At 33.0% G+C, this 18,290-nt stretch overlaps 1 protein-coding gene across 2 annotated transcripts in view; it reads left to right on the top strand.

Annotated features, from left to right (window-relative positions):
* The first annotated feature begins 669 nt into the window (after nt 1-669).
* LOC115878772 (NADH dehydrogenase [ubiquinone] 1 alpha subcomplex subunit 10, mitochondrial) overlaps nt 670-18,290 on the top strand; it is a 32,298-nt gene continuing 14,677 nt past the window's right edge. For both annotated transcript variants that reach the window (XM_030895381.1, XM_030895374.1), the window contains exons 1-5: nt 670-1,058; nt 1,118-1,368; nt 1,418-1,548; nt 16,992-17,202; nt 17,255-17,419. In XM_030895381.1, the coding sequence (XP_030751241.1) occupies nt 840-1,058; nt 1,118-1,368; nt 1,418-1,548; nt 16,992-17,202; nt 17,255-17,419 (977 nt within the window). In that variant the 5' untranslated portion in view covers nt 670-839. The remainder of the gene's footprint in view (nt 1,059-1,117; nt 1,369-1,417; nt 1,549-16,991; nt 17,203-17,254; nt 17,420-18,290) is intronic.

Genomic DNA, 18,290 nt, shown 5'->3' with positions numbered 1-18,290 from the left:
GTAGTGTTGTGTAATATGTGCAGTTTTAAGAGTGGTAAAATGGAAAAAAAGAAAGCTCTGCAGTTGTATCTCTCTGCTATAGGGATATCTTTTTTTATTTGGTAAGTTTTTTTTTCTTTTAGTTTATTTTGTGGAATGTGAGAAAGTAGGGCTACTGGCGATCACCCACTTAAAAAAAGTAACGCACCTCTGCAGAACCTCTTGGATGGTGTGGGATTTTGCAAGTACTTTTTAAGTCTTTCTAGTCGATGTGGCAACAGCGGGCGGCGAACAAGCTGAGATCCGCGAGATCTCTCCCCCGCGCCGGGGGATCCGCGAGATTCCCCGGCGGCTCTCAAAATGTCGCAATTTTTTTTTTAAACTTTCAAAGTTAAATAACTCGGTTATTTTCAATTTATTTTAAAAATGGTAAAGAGAAAATATGTTTCTTTTGGCCAGATCTACCACCCCTTAAAATATCTGCGCTCATTTCTGGGACACCCTGTATAATCAATACATATTTCTTTAAATATCGAGAAATAAAATATGTTTGGCAACACCGTACGAAATATCGCCGCGCGTAGTCCTCAAAATTTAAAATATTAGCATTTTCAGGCTTCGATTATGTTCAAAAGCGCCACCGTATGACAAATCACTAAAGCTTCCACACGAGAGTTCTTAAAACTATAATATTCTTTGAAGCTAGTCAACTGTCACTGTCAGCTGTTCGCTATTTCACATTTCACAACTGTTATCAGAGCTGTTATGTAAAGAAAAAGGTATACAGACAATTACTCAACAGACAGTCCAACTGGCAGATACTGGTAGAAAATAGAAAATAGTGTAAAATATACGAAAAAATGTTGAGTGTACCTCGAATTGGTGTTATTAGGTTTGTAGGGAATAACATTAACAAAAATGTAATTTCCAAGATTAATATACAATCTACACGAACTATAACATCTAAGTTAGATGACTTGCCAGTAAAACCTAAACCATGGGCCTATAATGAAAAACATTTTACATTATTAAATTATCCCTTTGATAAGACTTCATCCAGATTTGATGAAAATACAAAGGTATTTAGGAGTAAAATTTATTTGAATATATTCAATACATTATTTTAAATCTTTTTTAGCTTATCGTAGTAGAAGGTTCAGTTGCAGCTGGAAAAAGCAAATTTGCCAAAGAAATCGCAAAATCCTTTGGTATGTTTTATATGCCTGAAGCTAATCTTGATATGAATTATATAAATTATTATGGGTATGACTTAAAAAACCTGGATCCATTACTAGCTCCAGATTGTAGGAGCTTTGATGTTATGGATTTCTTAAAAAATCCCAAACATAAGCTTGTTGCAAGAATGCAAATTCAGCAATATGTAGTTAGGTGGGTAACTTATTGTTGTGTGAAAAAGATTTTTAATTTGTATTTCCAGATTATCTCAATATATTGATGCTTTAGCTCATATTCTAAGCACAGGTCAAGGTGTAGTCTTAGATAGATGCGTCTACTCTGATTTTGTTTTTGCAGAAACATTGTACAATCAAGGATTTATATCTAGACCCGGTAAGTACATAGATTAATTAAAGATAATACCTAGGTCTGTCAACAAAATTGAGTTTTCTATTGCAAATGATAAATTTGTGCGTATTGAAAGACTGTACAAAATTTGAAATCAAATACTCATATAGTTTTCAAGTTATTCATAATTCCGTTTAGATAATCGCGTCGAGGCGGGAAAACGCTGCACAGGAGAGCTACCGGGTGTGCGATGTCACATGCTTGCTAATCGCAGCGCGCTGTATTGCCAGAGATATAAGAAACGGATCCGTTTCACTGTTTTGTTGTATCCCTACCTAGATTTAATTAGATTTATTACATTAGTTTTAGCCAAATTTTATCTGTACTAGGTAAGTTACGCCACTGTATTCAGAATTATTTGTACCGGTTCTGTTTTATTCTTGTCATAAATGACCCTTCAATTATTATTAGTCGATGGAAAGTCTTTATTGTAAAGTTATATAGCCTTTGTTCAAACACGTTTGTGTTTTACGCAAACAAAGGATCGACTAGGTACAGTTTTAACACTTAATCACACTCTTTAATTTAATTTAGTTCTGGGATGTAGCTCTTTAGTCTCTTTACTTTTCGACGCACACATTACTTTTTGCCTCTCTTCAGGGAACACAGCAGCTGACATTCAGCATAAATTTTTGCTGACTTTTATGACATTTCACGGTATTCCCTAAATGGTAAAAAGCAGTAAAAAAAAACAAGAAACAGCAGCTGTCTCATGCGCCCGTTGCATTTCTGACTACTATAAAAATTTGAGAGAAATATAAATAAATCGTCATAGTCAAATTGGTCTATAATTCTGGTCTTTAGCCTTTAGAATTAAAATTATTTTGAAAAAAGAATTATTAAATGGTTGATCATTTTATAATGGAAAATTTATTATTTGACAATACAGTATTAAACATTAAATTTCTGAAAAAACATTTATAAATAATTTTACCTATGCATCTAAACAAAACAACTTAAAATAACAGGAACTGGCAGTTAGATATACTATATGAACGACCAAGTCACTTTTCACGCATTTTTTTTTTTTCGATGGTATGGTACAAATCAAATTAGTGTAAATACTATACAGTCGAAAAAAACAACGTCAGAGGTGACGTGGAGATGGAGATTGTTGTTATTTTGTAAGTAAACTTATACCGGGTGCGTCTCAAAAGTGGCTCACCCCTATAACTTTTTTATTTTTGTAGTTAAAAAAAGAAGATTTGGTATGATAGTATATGACATAAATTAGGATTGGTTGACGTATTCAATTGTTTTCGGTCACTTCCAGTTTCACCGGAAATGACTACAACTTTTGATTTTTAAATGGCACCCAAGGTATTTTTTTACTTTATTCAATAGAAAATGTCACTCTGAATAGAATGACATATCATATGTGAACTTTTGACATTTTCGCATATGGTTTATTTAAAATTAAAACTTGCGGTTCGTAACGAAAATTTGACTTGAAATACCAAGTGTGTGGTATCAAATTATTCGTAAAAAAATGCTTTTTCTAAATATGCTAATGAGCCACCCTCGTTCCATTTGAAAACATTGAGATATTATTAAAAATACGATTAGAGTATTTTCTAAGTGGCCAGGACAAGACACTAAACACATTAGACGATCGAATCTATTTTTCCAAGGCTACTTGATGAAGAATTAGTGTTTTTAACATAACCATGGCACCCTAGATTGAATTTTAAAATATAATTTTTTATTAAGCGAGAATGTCAAAAGTTGACATATGATATGTCATTCTATTCAGAATGTCATTTTCTATCGAATAAAGTAAAAAAATACCGAGGGTGCCGTTTAAAAATCAAAAGTTGTAGTTATCTCCGGTGAAACCAGAAGTTTTCTTCTGAGAAATTTTCTTCTTTTCTTCAACTTTTTCTATCTCTATTTCCAATTGGCTTTTTCGAACGTTTTAGATTAATCTACTACTTTGTAATTTTTTTGACTACAAATATCTCCTGTTTTTAAGGATTCGAACAAACCATAAAAAATAAACAATAATCTGGGAAAGTTATTTTACATTAGTTGACCACAGATAGGGAAATAGAGCAAGGCTGACTTGTATCAGCCTAAATATTTACCACTGAGAATTTTGCACAGCGGCTGACCGTTGCTGTTCGTCAGAATCTAGGGTCAAAATAGACCTTTTAGGGACCTGTCCCTAAACGCGCTCATTGTTTACATTCAAAAAATAATCGAGTCAAACCTCTTTTAGCAGGGTCGGATTTACTTTTTTTTGAATATTGTATACCGGGTGTTCCTCAAAAGTGCTCACCCCTGTAACTTTTTTATATATTTTTCCACTTAAAAAACGAGATTTGGTACACAGAATGTGTAGAATGAGTGGGAGGTGGGGGGGGGGTAATCACTGCGACCTTAAAGATCTATTGTATCCCTCTTTCTTGAGTTATAAGTCAGCATACAGTCCATAACTGATTAACCATAACTGAATCCATAACTGACATCAGATGTTCTTCTTCCGGGGGTATACACCCTTCCACACCTGATACCGGTGTTGTCCTGAATCTATAATAGAAGATATAAATATCACTCATTCTCTATTTCCTCTTTGGATTTGAGGTCAACTCCTATTGTGATGACCTGACCATGGCCATCCTCCTTCGAGTTGGTAACTCGCCAACTTGATGTCTTTAAATTGGTGTTCTGGTAAGTAACTTGGTAAGGTTATGATACGTCCCCGCTTGCCTCCCGATGTTGGACAGCTTTCCATCCTGTTTTTTTTCTTGTCTTGGGGATGAGAGGTTGTAGCTGTTCTTCTCTTGCTGTTTGGTTGAGATACACCAGTCTGTTTCTTGGTTCCTTGACTTTCCTCTTTTTCGATGAGGGTTTTCGCATTTACTTCCTCTGGAGCAAGTCCTTCGTGGAGCAGTGGGAGGAATAGTATTTCCACAGTCAATTGAAAGTATTGAGACTCTTAATTCCTTTGCCGCACGATGGCGACAAAGGAGTCGACAAAGACAGTTCCGAAATTAAGAGTCCCAATCTGTTCCAACTGACTTCAGATAAACTATATCTCCGTACTTCTGCTTCGCTAAATATTGGTCATAAAACTAAGAAAGGTGTACAGGGTGGGTCAAATTCGACGCTTTTAAATGGAAACACCCTTTTCTATAGGAGAAAGACGAAAACTAATCGGTGTCTGGAGCTCAATTTTCATCAAAAACATGATGGTGAAAACCGCACATCAATATCTGTTACCGTTTCGGAGTTACGGGGTGTTTTTCAAAAATGTGCATTTTTAACAAATCGCTGTAACTTTTTTGCTATGGAAAATTTTGTATTTCTGAAATGAAAATATTTCCAAAGCACCTTTTTACGTAGAATTTAATGGTTTAAGTATAATTTTTTTTAAATTAATAATTTAAGAGTTATCAACAGAAAAATTGATTTTTTATTTGGGACACCCTCTATATTTTTAATTAACTGTAAAGAATTTAAAATTACCTTTCCAAAAATATAGCACACTTGATATTTTGTTATAATCCTTTTCGAAATACAGAATTTTTAAAAGTTCGCCACTTTTAACTAGTAGGCTTTGGACCCCTTATTGATGATATGCCCTTAATGGAACTCGAAAACATATTTTTTCCAGCAAGACGACGCACCGCCTCTGAACGCTGAAGTCATCAGCAAATTTTTGCAGCCAATTTCAAGAATAATTGAATAGCTAACCAAGATCCCAGCCGTTGGCCGTCGAGGCCGCCTGACTTAGTGCCCATGGATCTAATCCTATGGATATATTTGCGGAAGAATAAAGGTTCCTTATTCCGTATAATCTAGACAAGAATTAGAAATACTTAGCAGATATGAGAGGGTATCTTTCACCCTCACTGAGTTAATGAATTCCGCGAGTAATGTTCAAAAACTGCCCCGTCTGTCCATAACAGAAGACGGTCGATATGTCGAACACCTGTTGCAAAATCTCATGTCTTAGTTTGCTATTTATTTTTATTGTTATTAGATATAGTTTAAATGTGTTGATGTTGGTTAAATATATTTTAAATTATTATAAAATTCTGCATCTCTCATAACAAATATTATTTTCGTTTTAATTGATGCTCACAACTTGAATTTTTTGCATTATAGCCGGTGGCGTTCAAAACCTACTTATTTAAAGCGGGCAAATTTTTATATACTCTATATCTCGAAGAGGAATCGAGCAAAATATCAAGAGTGTTATATTTTTGGAAAGGTAATTTTAAATTCTTTTCAATAAACTAAAAATATACAGAGTGTCCCATATAAAAAATCAAATTTTCTGTTGATAATTCTTAAATTATTAATTTTAAAAAAATTATACTTAAACCATTAAATTCTACGTAAAAAGGTACTTTGGAAATGTTTTCATAAAAATACAAAATTTTCCATAGCAAAAAAGTTACAGCTATTTATTAAAAATGCATATTTTTGAAAAACACCCCGTAACTCCGAAACGGTAACAGATATCGATATGCGGTTTTCACCATCTTGTTTTTGACAAAAATTGAGCTCCAGACACCGATATTAGTTTTGTCTACCTCCTATAGAAAAGGGTGTTTCCATTTAAAAGCGTCGAATTTGACCCACCCTGTACATACATCATGCATTCAGCTTCACGCTTTAATTACGTCTCGCGATACTTTATTTGTTTATTTATTAACGAGTTGTTTTAATTTTCCCTATAGCTTGAAAATTTTTAAGTGCAAGTTAGAAACACTTTTTGGTAAAAATAAGTGGAATTGAGTTGGTGTTCGACAGTGGTCGCGCTATTAGAACTCCAAAATCGACATCTCGAAATCTATCAAATAATTGGTTGTAGTTTTTTCAAAAACTTTCTTAACATTTCTGCTATATTTTCTTCGCAGACAGTATGTTAATAAAAAAAAGTTTCAATATCTAAAGTGGTTCTTAAGTTATGGCGTGTTATGTGTTAAAAAGTTGAGTTTTTAAATTATCGCGATTACTGGCGTTTTCTCGTTATAAAAAAATGGACACCATAACGATATTCTTATAATTCCATTGCTCCATGCTCAGAAACATATCTAATGATTTTATCTAGTTATCTCTTCGAAAAAAAAGGTCTTTTAAAAATAAGCGGTATGCGATCGTGATTTTACTTTACTTGATAGGGAAAGGCGTACTGGCAACGCCGCAACGGCACACCGTCGCATTTCTCTCACTCCCACTTAATAAGATCCCTATGCGATTAACTTCTACACATGTAAATTCCGACCCAAAAGTAACATTTGCCAGCACGGTATGGAGTATTGACGTAACCAAATATTCTCGTACAGTTTCGAATGTCTCTTGACAATGTACCGTGCTTTCATTTTAATTTGTCCCACTTTTAAAAGGCTGTAAAATATTTATTTTTTGAGTTAAAAGGTCCACTGAAAAAAGAAATCGTAGTGTTTTTCGTAAAGTTTAATGCCTTTGATCCAAAACTGTCAAATGTAAAAATTATTGACATAAATTACTTTTTTTTTAAATGGTACACCCTATATATCATTAAATATTTAAATATGCGTTTTTTCTGATTACGAAAATATGCCACATTTGCCCTTTCTTTTCATTAGTTTAGCGCAAATTCGTATAAATATGATTAAGATTATAATATTTCAACATCAATTGTTTTTATAGTTACAGTTCTATTATGAATAGAAAATTTTCTGGTTTGCAAACTCAGAACATTTTAGTAAATTATTAAAATCTAGGAGCAACAAATTTATTGAAAAATGAGATAAATCCAATTTACAAATAGCAAGCAATTTGAAAAATGAAAATTATTTTTTGCACTTACAAATGCTAATATAATTTTGACATTTGACAGTTTATACAATTTTTGACTCAACGGCATAAAACTTAAACACTACAATTTCTTTTAATAAACTAATATATAATAATATAATATACAGGGTGTTTCAAAACAAATGCGAAAAACTTTAGGGGGTGATTCCTTGTTCAAAATAAAGGGTAGTTTGCTTTATAAACGTTGGGTCAAGAGTCAACCATTAGGGAGATATTGCGGTACAAAGATGGCAGAAAAATAATGTTTTTATTTTTTATCTTGAAAACGAAAAGAGATAGACTAATGAAATTTTATGGAAGCATTACTGTTATGAAAACACACTTTCAGGTAATTTGTTTACTTTTTTAAAATGAGTGGAAGGGGTTGAAATAAACTACACCTATCATTCTTGTTAACGAAATTTAAAGAAAAATCTTATCAAACACATGCAAATGCTTTAATTTGGATAGTCTAGTTTGTTTAGAAACTTTTTTACCTCTTGTGTTTTTTTGATAAAACTCAGCGATTGGAAATTAAAAAATAAAATGTAAAGCATTACATGTCAGGACAAAAACATTTTTAGATTATGAATCTAGTGATAATAACGATAATAATAATCATCTAGATAATAACGTATTGCAGTAGAGTAATGTCAAATAAAATAATATTAGGAACATCCTAAAAGTAACAGCGGCCGACTAGATTTTCTTAAAAAATTACAGCAGCCCACTAGATTCTTTATCAGAAAATGTTTTTTGTCCTGACATGTAATGCTTTACATTTTATTTTTTAATTTCAAATCGGTGAGTTTTATCAAAAAAATACAAGAGATAAAAAAGTTTCTAAACAAACTAAACTATCCAAATTAAAGCATTTGCATGTGTTTGATAAGATTTTTCTTTAAATTTCGTTAACAAGAATGATAGGAGTAGTTTATTTCAACCCCTTCCACTCATTTTAAAAAAGTGAAAAAATTACCAGAAAGTGTGTTTTCATAACAGTAATGCTTCCATAAAATTTTATTAGTCTATCTCTTTTCGTTTTCAAGATAAAAAATAAAAACATTATTTTTCCGCCATCTTTGTACCGCAATATCTCCCGAATGGTTGACTTTTGACTCAACGTTTCAAGCAAACTACCCTTTATTTTGAACAAGGAATCACCCCCTGAAGTTTTTCGCATTTGTTTTGAAACACCCTGTATATATATAATATAATATAAAATAAAATAAACGAAAAACACTACAATTTCTTTTTTCACTCGACCGTTTTAACTCAAATAAATATTTTATAGCCTTTTAAAATGGGGGGATTTAACCGCTTACGCATTACTTCGGGGGGGGGGGTTGCGTACGCCATGTGGCGTTGTTCCTCTTCTTTTCTACTTAGTAAATTATTTATACATTTGTTTGCTGTTTCCCATAATAATTGACCTCCCTCAAGGCATCTCATCAAGTTCGTTCCTTCTTCTTCTTCTTAAGGTGTCGACTTCTTGCGAAGGTTGGCGACTATCATGACTAATTTTATTTTGTTGACTGCTGCCCTAAACAGGTCATTTGATGTACAGTTGAACTATTCTTTGAGATTTCGAAGTCACGACATCCGTCCATAAGGTTCTTCCTGTGCTTCTCTTCCCTATTATTTTACCCTGGATAATTAGTTGTAGAAGCTTGTATCTTGTACCTCTCATTACGTGGCCCATATATTGGAGTTTTCTGATTTTTTTTTATTTTTCTGAGTTTTTAAGTTTGTTCCAGTGAAATCCAATCTACTCCTTAAAATTATCTCTCTCATCCCTCCATCTGGGATAATAGAATACATATCCAACATCGTCTATTTCACTACAAAATAAACATGACTCAGACCTTGCCCCCGCATCTTATAGAGGTATTTTCGGAAGCACCCGTGTCCAGACAGCATTTGTGTCAGGTGGCATCCCACTTCACCACATGGTCTGTCAATCCATTTTTCAATGTTGGGTATGTCTCCAGGTCCATCTTCGATATTTTCCTTTATCTCACTGATCCTGCCACTTCTCCATCACAGTTTTCCTGGCTATTTGTTTAAGCTCTCCCTTGTATCTATCCGCTTGTTCATAAGCTAATAAGTGGATAGGAGGGATGCCCGCAATGACACCAACTGCCTCAGTAGATCCAGTTCTGTAAGGGCTACAAACTCTAACACATAATTTGCGCTGCAGAGCTGTTATCTTTCGCTTTCTTTTTATTTTGTCCATTTCCTTACACCGTACCGGAGCTGCATATAACAATTGCGAATGTATTACGCTTGTAAGAATTCTACGCTTTGGCCCTCTATGTTCGGCATTAGTTTTGGTAATGCTCCTAGAGTTTTTTCCGCTTTAGTCATTGTTTGGGTAATATGTTCACAGAATGTTGTTTTACTATCTAACCAGACTCCGAGGTATTTTACAGCATTCTTAGGTACGATCAATGTTACCTCAACATCAAAAAGAATTGGTGCCAGTTTTCGTTTGGTGGTTAGAATTACCGCCTCTGTCTTTTGCGGTGCTAGCTGTAAATCATTTTGCGCCATCCATTCAGAAATTCTCAAGAGGCCGGTGGTAGCTTTATTCATAAGTATTTCTTCGTTATCAGCAATCACTACCATGCCTACATCATCCGCGAAGCCAATGAGAGTAATACCCTCTGGCATATCCAACTTCAACAGGGGATTGTACAAAATATTCCACAATGTGGGACCAAGAATAGATCCCTGCGGAACTCCGTAATTTATTCTTACCAATTTCGTTCTCTCTTCAGTTTTCAACAAGATTTTCTCTCGGACAGATAAGAACTTATTATATTTATTAGGCTACTTTTAAGCTGAGGGCGCACTGAAGGGGTATCGGCGCGACCGAGCGGCCCGTGATTTTCAGTTTACGTTGAAATAAGTGTAAGCCCGCGCACTGCATTAGACCGGTTCGCTTCGACCTCCTCAGTATCGTCGGTACCCGGCGCCATCCGGCGAAACCAGTAAAGGCTGGGAGGGGGACGAATAGTCTACTAGTGATGAGTGAAATATCGGTAACTCTGACTTTGTCACTGATATTCTATAATCACAGTCACGGCCTGTGACTGATTTGAAAATAAACGGTGATTTTCTAAAACGTGACGATTACAGTTAATTGTGATTTCTCTGGTAACGAGAAAATACTTCAGAGAGCGGGACGTCGCTCGTCGCGAACGCAGCTGCCGATGGCGCCGGTCGCCACTCAGTTCACAGTCACGAGTCACGACGTACGTCTCATAGGATAGATATCTGACAAAGTGATGTAAAGAAGTGATTTAATTTTTTATGTATTTTATATTTTATTACTATTTTTTATCACTACGAATCGGTTTGGTTCCTTTTTAGTTTAGCAGGTTTTTTTAAAGCCAAACATAAAATTTTACCTTTATACTGTTTATTTTTTTTTAGAAACTTCATTCTTTATATATTTCGTTTATTTTAATACAAAGGAAAATATTTGTTGTTTAATGTATTACTTATCTCGTGTTGTTAAGTTTCGTTCGTTATGGTTATGAGCATATTGCATATTTTATTCTTTTCCCGTTGGTTTCTTTAAATAAAAAATTGATTTATTTTTTTTTTTTTTTAATAAACCTTTTACCCACTGTTTAGTGTTTTCTATTTCAGCGGCCTTGGATAAAGGACAAATAAAAATTAGTATAACAACAACAACAGAATCGTATCATTCGTATCGTATCTTATATTTTAGCCGTGATTGTGCTTTCGGATTCATAATCATAAAGTCGCAGTCACAGTTAAGAGTCACAGATAATACAAAGTCGCTGTCACAGGTAAGCCTGTGAACAGAAAATCACGGTTTGGCTCATCACTATAATCTACGCCTACGCGGCTAGCATCGACTTTCAGATCGGTCGTGTCGGTCGGTCGCGCCGGTACTCCTTAGGGGCCTTATTCTGTAAGTATTTTACCGATCGATTCGGTAGAATTTCTTTGGTTGTGACGACATTTTCGATTCGGTAGCGCGTAAAGCTAGTCCGTAACTCCGAACCGAACGAAAACCCTACCGAATCCTCGGTTCGCGTACCGAAAGTTCTAATCGTCTTGGTAACTAATAACTGCTAATAATAATTATTCTACTCAACAATACATTTTTCTGTCAGGGGTTTGACAGTTTCAAAAAAAGGCTAGAATTGGGCTAGAATTTGCGTGTTATTGCAAAGGTTTTATTTACGAAACACTCGGAAGTATAGTATTAATAAAAGAATAGATGTAAAGTGTTAAATAAAGTGAAAATTTGTGATGTTTGTCAGGGATATGAATCTAATCAGCGCAGAGGTTGGTGAACAGGTTAAGAAGAGCACCAAATATATACATACTTTCGTTTTATTAACATGTTGTGTTTTATTTATATTGTGATTATTTATTAAGGGTTTTTTTTAATTTAGAATAAATACAATTAAGTTTTAACACAAGTTTTAATATAAAGTAATTCTAAAAAAGTTGTTCTAAACATTATTATAAAACAAAATTGAATAAAAAATTTCACTCCTGCTCCAACCCACATCTTCAGACATCTTGTAGCCTGAAAAGAAAAAATGAATTATTAATCATATATCATATAATCATATCTTTATAAAAAATGTATATTTTACGCTTCTGTACACTATGGATATTTTAAAAGTATATTTGTTTATCAGATTCACATCTTCATAGTATTCGCATGGCAGTTGCAAAGAATTTTCAACAGCGAGCATTCTTCTTTTTTCTGCAAAATTTTCATGTACTTGTATAAAGCGAAGCGAGACTTCTCTCTGCTGCATAGTCATACGGATTCCCTTCGGTGCCTAAAAGAATATTTAATATTACTTACTCCTTCTGGAAAATAGATCTTATTTACCTGTAAATCTGTCATCACTCACTTATCCTCAAACCTTTAGAAAAAGTTGAACAGAAGCGTTATAAAAAGGTGAATTTGAACATATACAAAATTTGAAAGCGTCACTGTCACTATCACGTCCTACTGTCATGCTCTAACCATGATTGTTTTTCGGTTGCTTCGAAACCGAACCGAACGGTTGCCGAACAGTGATACAGAATCGCAATGCGCGCTACTGAACGTAACATTCGACAACTCTATCGTTCGGTAGTGAACCGAATCGAATTTTCGGATCCGAAACCGAAAAAGATACAGAATAGGGTCCCAGTGCGCGCCCAGCTTTAATGCCCCTCTCTCTCAATTCTTCCAAAATTAGCTGCCATGAACGGATGTTAAAAGCATTCCTAACATCCAGTATTATCAGTGCACACAACCTGCGGTAGGATTATTTCCGTTCCAAAGGTGTTCATTATTTCTATCAAATACACCACAATTCGGCGGGCTTGTAACGCTCTTTCTTTCTAAGCGGCAGTTTTTAATCCGATAAACATCTATATAAAAACTGCTATAAAACGTCGAATTTTGTGCCAAGCGAGAATATTTAATCGAGCAATGATCTAATCGGCAGGCTAAGTCAAATTTGTTAAGGAGAGCATAGCAAAAGATATATTAAAGAACCAGGGGTGGTTTGGTTTGGACCTTGTTGATACTGACCTTGGTGGTAGAAACTAAACGGCAAGCGACAGTATTCTTCATCGCTACCGATCGCTATTTAGTTGCAGAGTTTTACACTATCTTTCTTAAAATTCTCTCTCGAAAACGTTGCTAGCTCTTAGACTATAAATAAAACAGCGAAATCGTTATGGAAATGAAAATATAAAGCGACACCAATCACAAGCAAATCGTATAAATAAATTTAAAAACTGCGTAATTTTCTAACCAAGCCGAAGCGAAGTCTTTAAATTCAACCAATAAAATTATAATCGTATCATCGTATCTTCGGATAAAGCTTGATTTTCATGCACCCGTTAGATGATTTTCATCCGTAAATGTCACCAATAACAAAAGCAATTCGTATATCCTTGGTATCCGACAAACGGACGCATGGAAATAAGTTAATAACGTAAGTAATTTTCTAACGAATCGAAGTCTTTGAATTCAACCAATAGAATTAATATCGTATCGTCGGATAACGGATGCATGAAGATCAAGTTTAATGGATGCATGAAGATCAAGCTTAAGTCCGCTGACCAAAATACAAGAGTTTTGGTACGTGACACGCCAAGTCCGCGAACTAAATGCGCAGGACAAGTCCGCAGTCCAAATCTTCTGGTGTATGGGTGGCTAATAGTTTTGTGAGTTAATAGCAATATTTGAGCCTTCTGTTAAGATCTCTGGGTGTACTTTACATGAAAAAGGTTTCCCAAACACCCCTCTGGGGAATTTCTTGCGCTGTTTTTGTCAAATGTGCAATACAATGTTAACAAAAAACGATATTTACAAATTTTTGACGTTTAAAAGCCACTATGCATAACTTGGTGTACATCGTTAGAATCGCAATGACTTTGTCTATTTTGGTGTGTAAAAAATCTATAATGGCGCCTATAAGAAGTAAAGTTGATGATGGTGGTCAAAAGACGAAACATCGGATGTCAAATTTGAAAACACTGTTGTGTATGTAAACAATAGATCTTGTATTTCCAAATAAAACACTGGATTTCCCTCATAACTTCTTTATTACATTTTAGTACTTAGGATTACGACACAAACATGTGTATCGTGCGAGCGCACGGTACCGACTGACTGCGGCGGGCGCCTCACTCACCATCTTATCTCCCGTAACATTCTATCGCCTCTGTCATAAAAACCATGCATTATGAATAATACAATCTGACATATACATAAACCATAATTTGTTAATCATAACAATACACTATATAAACAAGGTACTCATAAAAATCATAACGGCCATCCTACTTTCCGGTCGTCCTCGACATCCCTCCTTTATTGCTTCTGAAAAGATAAATAAAAAAAATAAAAAAAAAGAAAAAAAAATATTTATTTTTAAGTTTCTATGCTCATTAGAGGTTTACTTATTTTTAAGTTTTTATGCTCGCATTAGAGCTTTATTTGTTTTTAAGTTTTTATACTCGCATTAGAGCTTTACTTATTTTTAAGTTTTTATGCTCGCATTAGAGCTTTACTTATTTTTAAGTTTTTATGCTCGCATTAGAGCTTTATTTATTTTTAAGTTTTTATGCTCGCATTAGAGCTTTACTTATTTTTAAGTTTTTATGCTCGCATTAGAGCTTTATTTATTTTTAAGTTTTTATGCTCGCATTAGAGCTTTATTTATTTTTAAGTTTTTATGCTCGCATTAGAGCTTTATTTATTTTTAAGTTTATATGCTCACATTAGAGCTTTACTTATTTTTAAGTTTTTATGCTCGCATTAGAGCTTTACTTATTTTTAAGTTTTTATGCTCGCTTTAGAGCTTTATTTATTTTTAAGTTTTTATGCTCGCATTAGAGCTCTACTTATTTTTAAGTTTTTATGCTCACATTAGAGCTTTACTTATTTTTAAGTTTTTATGCTCGCATTAGAGCTTTACTTATTTTTAAGTTTTATGCTCGCATTAGAGCTCTACTTATTTTTAGGTTTTATGCTCGCATTAGAGCTCTACTTATTTTTAGGTTTTATGCTCGCATTAGAGCTCTACTTATTTTTAGGTTTTATGCTCGCATTAGAGCTCTACTTATTTTTAGGTTTTATGCTCGCATTAGAGCTCTACTTATTTTTAGGTTTTATGCTCGCATTAGAGCTCTACTTATTTTTAGGTTTTATGCTCGCATTAGAGCTCTACTTATTTTTAGGTTTTATGCTCGCATTAGAGCTCTACTTATTTTTAGGTTTTATGCTAGCATTAGAGCTCTACTTATTTTTAGGTTTTATGCTCGCATTAGAGCTCTACTTATTTTTAGGTTTTATGCTCGCATTAGAGCTCTACTTATTTTTAGGTTTTATGCTCGCATTAGAGCTCTACTTATTTTTAGGTTTTTATTTTAATTTATTTTTGTTTTGTTTTAGGTTTAAATCAGTAATACCTTTGTTGTGTTTTATATTCAAAAATAAATCTCATAAGGTCATCTTAACAAAGACCAGAATCTAATCCTTAATAAAATAATTAACCAAATTTCAAAATATTGCAACTGACAATACACGCCTTATACTGGCTGCTAAAGTATTTGCTTATATTAACACCATCTAAACATTTAATTCTGATCTACTTAAATTTTGAGTTTTGTTTTATTTTTAATAGTAAGTAATAATGAAAATAAGTAAAGTGGGGAAAACCTAATCCACTTTTAAATTGTTGTATTAAGAGTAAATTGTAACTTTAAAAGAACGTTCGTTCATCCTGACCTTACTCGCATCGCTGCAAATCGATGTCCCTTTTTATGGTTCCAAGAAATTGAATGTTGAAACATACAAAACTTTATATCTACTTAATAATTGTTCGCCTTAAGTGAATCCATAAAGTCAAAGAGTATTTTATATTAGACGTTAGATTTCTTTTTTTTTGATATTAGACGTCACATTATGGCAGATACTGTATTTTGTAGTACCCCAATTGTCAGAATTAATTATTTTTATTACAAACTCATTTGATCTTTGATTATTGCATAGATTTCATTTAGTTTTTGACTGAAAATTTTATTTACTATGGAACTGTAATTTTTTTTTAATATTTAGAAATATTTATCTGCCAAAAGCTTTCATAAATTAAAGATTTATTTTTCTTTTACTTCTGTTTGCAGTTTTAAATAACACTTCTCCAAATATGAGAATTAAATTCACCTTGCTATTCATACAGTAACCAACCAAGTATATTTTCAATCGATTCATATGTTGACCCTATTTTAATAAAAATAAGTATTAATGAATAATATTCCAATTATTTTTAATACTAAAGATATTTCGTTTTTATTTTTAATTATTTTTTTTATTTACTATTTCTACTGAAAAGTTTAGATTCAATTAGACCCCCAATCAGAACCCAGTTGAAGAGGATCGGGCCAGCTCATAATCCCCTGCAACCAACGATCCTCAATGATCATTATCGAAGCCAAACATTAATTAATTAATATGGGTTGCAGCATTGTAACCCTGTGCTTTTACTGATACGTGTTACTAAAAGTATAAGAACATTTAGTTCTATTTTTTTATACCTTCCTGTAAAATTTAAAATTAATTAAAACTGAAACTTTTGTTAACACTGGAGATGTTTTTTTATACATTCTTAAATATTAAATATCAATTTACTAATAATAGTCAACTTCATGAAAGACTGGTATGGTTTTTCATAATTCCTTGTACGAAATATAGTGTTAGTTGTATGCAGTAATTTGTTTGTAACAGGTTTTTTTATAAGTTATTTATTTTACCAAAGAACTTTAGTTTTTATCAATATGACTGACTGCGGCGGGCGCCACACTCACCATCTTATCTCCCGTAACATTCTATCGCCTCTGTCATAAAAACCATGCATTATGAATAATACAATCTGACATATACATAAACCATAATTTGTTAATCATAACAATACACTATATAAACAAGGTACTCATAAAAATCATAACATGTAGCTGGAAAATTTAAAAATGGAATTTTAAATGTTCCTAAACGGCATATTTTATATTACATTAATGCGCAATTTTGCCCTAATTTAACCATCCTCGTAAAGTTTAGTTATGAGAATATTTTGTTTTAGCTTATAAAAAGTATTATGAATATCGTGACAACACCCTGCAGGAATTAATAAAACCACATTTAGTGATTTATTTGGATGTCCCTGTTCCAAATGTATTGGAGAATATAAAGAAACGTAACATTAGTTATGAGGTTAATTCGCCTGCAATGAACGAAAATTATCTTGGTGTATTGGAAAAATTCTACAAGCAAAAGTATCTGAAAGATATAAGGTTTATTTGTATTTTTTTATTTTTACTTTTTTTTATCTAAAATACTTTGTAGTACTCATGCAGAACTATTAGTTTATGACTGGTCTGTTGAAGGAGATATGGAAGTAGTTGTGGAAGATATAGAAGCAATTGATTTCGATCGTTTTGAGCCACAAGGCACTCACTTTAAAGACTGGGATATTGATTCAGAAGAAGAATGGGCTATGCTTCGATACCGGTAAGTTTTTAAATATTAACATATTACTTTGTTTGAAAATTCGTATGTTTATTTTTTTTAGTATACAGGGTGGTCCGAACTGTATTCCGGAAACTTCGGTAGCATATTCTGCAGATAAAAATAAGTAAAAAAGTTCTTATAAATAAATGTCCTAAAATGCTTAGTTTCTGAGATACAGGGTGTAGAAGTTTCATTTTTATTTCGGTTTTTTCCAAATAATTTCTGAAGTAACGTCCATATTTGGATGAAAATTGGTGTCTGGTAGTTTTTTGACATGAGAAATTTGATTTTCATGTCATTATGACTCTTATTTGTAGAGGGCGCCACCTACATTATGTTTTAACTGTTTTGAAGAGTAATAACTTTTTGTCCGTACCTGTATAGAACTACTGAGTGAAAAAATATACATTTCCGTGAGTTTTTACGTAAAAAATGTCTCTTGGTAAAAATCGTTACCGAGCCACCCTTCTCGAGATATTTAGAATGGAGATAGTCAATACATGCCTTTAAATAAAAATATATAAAAAAATAAACATGTTTAGTAGATAGTTATTTGACTGAAATGATAAATTTGAGAAATTTTTATTTTTTTAAATTATTCATAAAATTTTCTTCAAAAAAATAATGATTGATGATGATTTGGCACAAAAATATTTCAAATTTATGATTTCAGTCTAACTATTTAGTTAACATCAGTTAACATGTTTAATTTATGTCAATGATGTCAGGTATTGATAATTTCGATTTCAAATATCTCGAGAACTATTACTCGTAGGGATTTTTATTAAGAGACCTTTTTTGGCGTTAAAAATGTCGTAAATGTATATTTTTTTACTTAGTACTTTTATACAGGTACGGATGAAAAGTGTAT

The sequence above is a fragment of the Sitophilus oryzae genome, unplaced genomic scaffold (assembly GCF_002938485.1).
Source record: "Sitophilus oryzae breed Bouriz unplaced genomic scaffold, Soryzae_2.0 scaffold_1063_pilon_pilon, whole genome shotgun sequence".
Lineage (NCBI taxonomy): Eukaryota > Metazoa > Arthropoda > Insecta > Coleoptera > Curculionidae > Sitophilus > Sitophilus oryzae.
The sequence above is the reverse complement of the archived record's forward strand: the minus strand, read 5'-3'. Positions and strand labels throughout refer to the sequence as shown.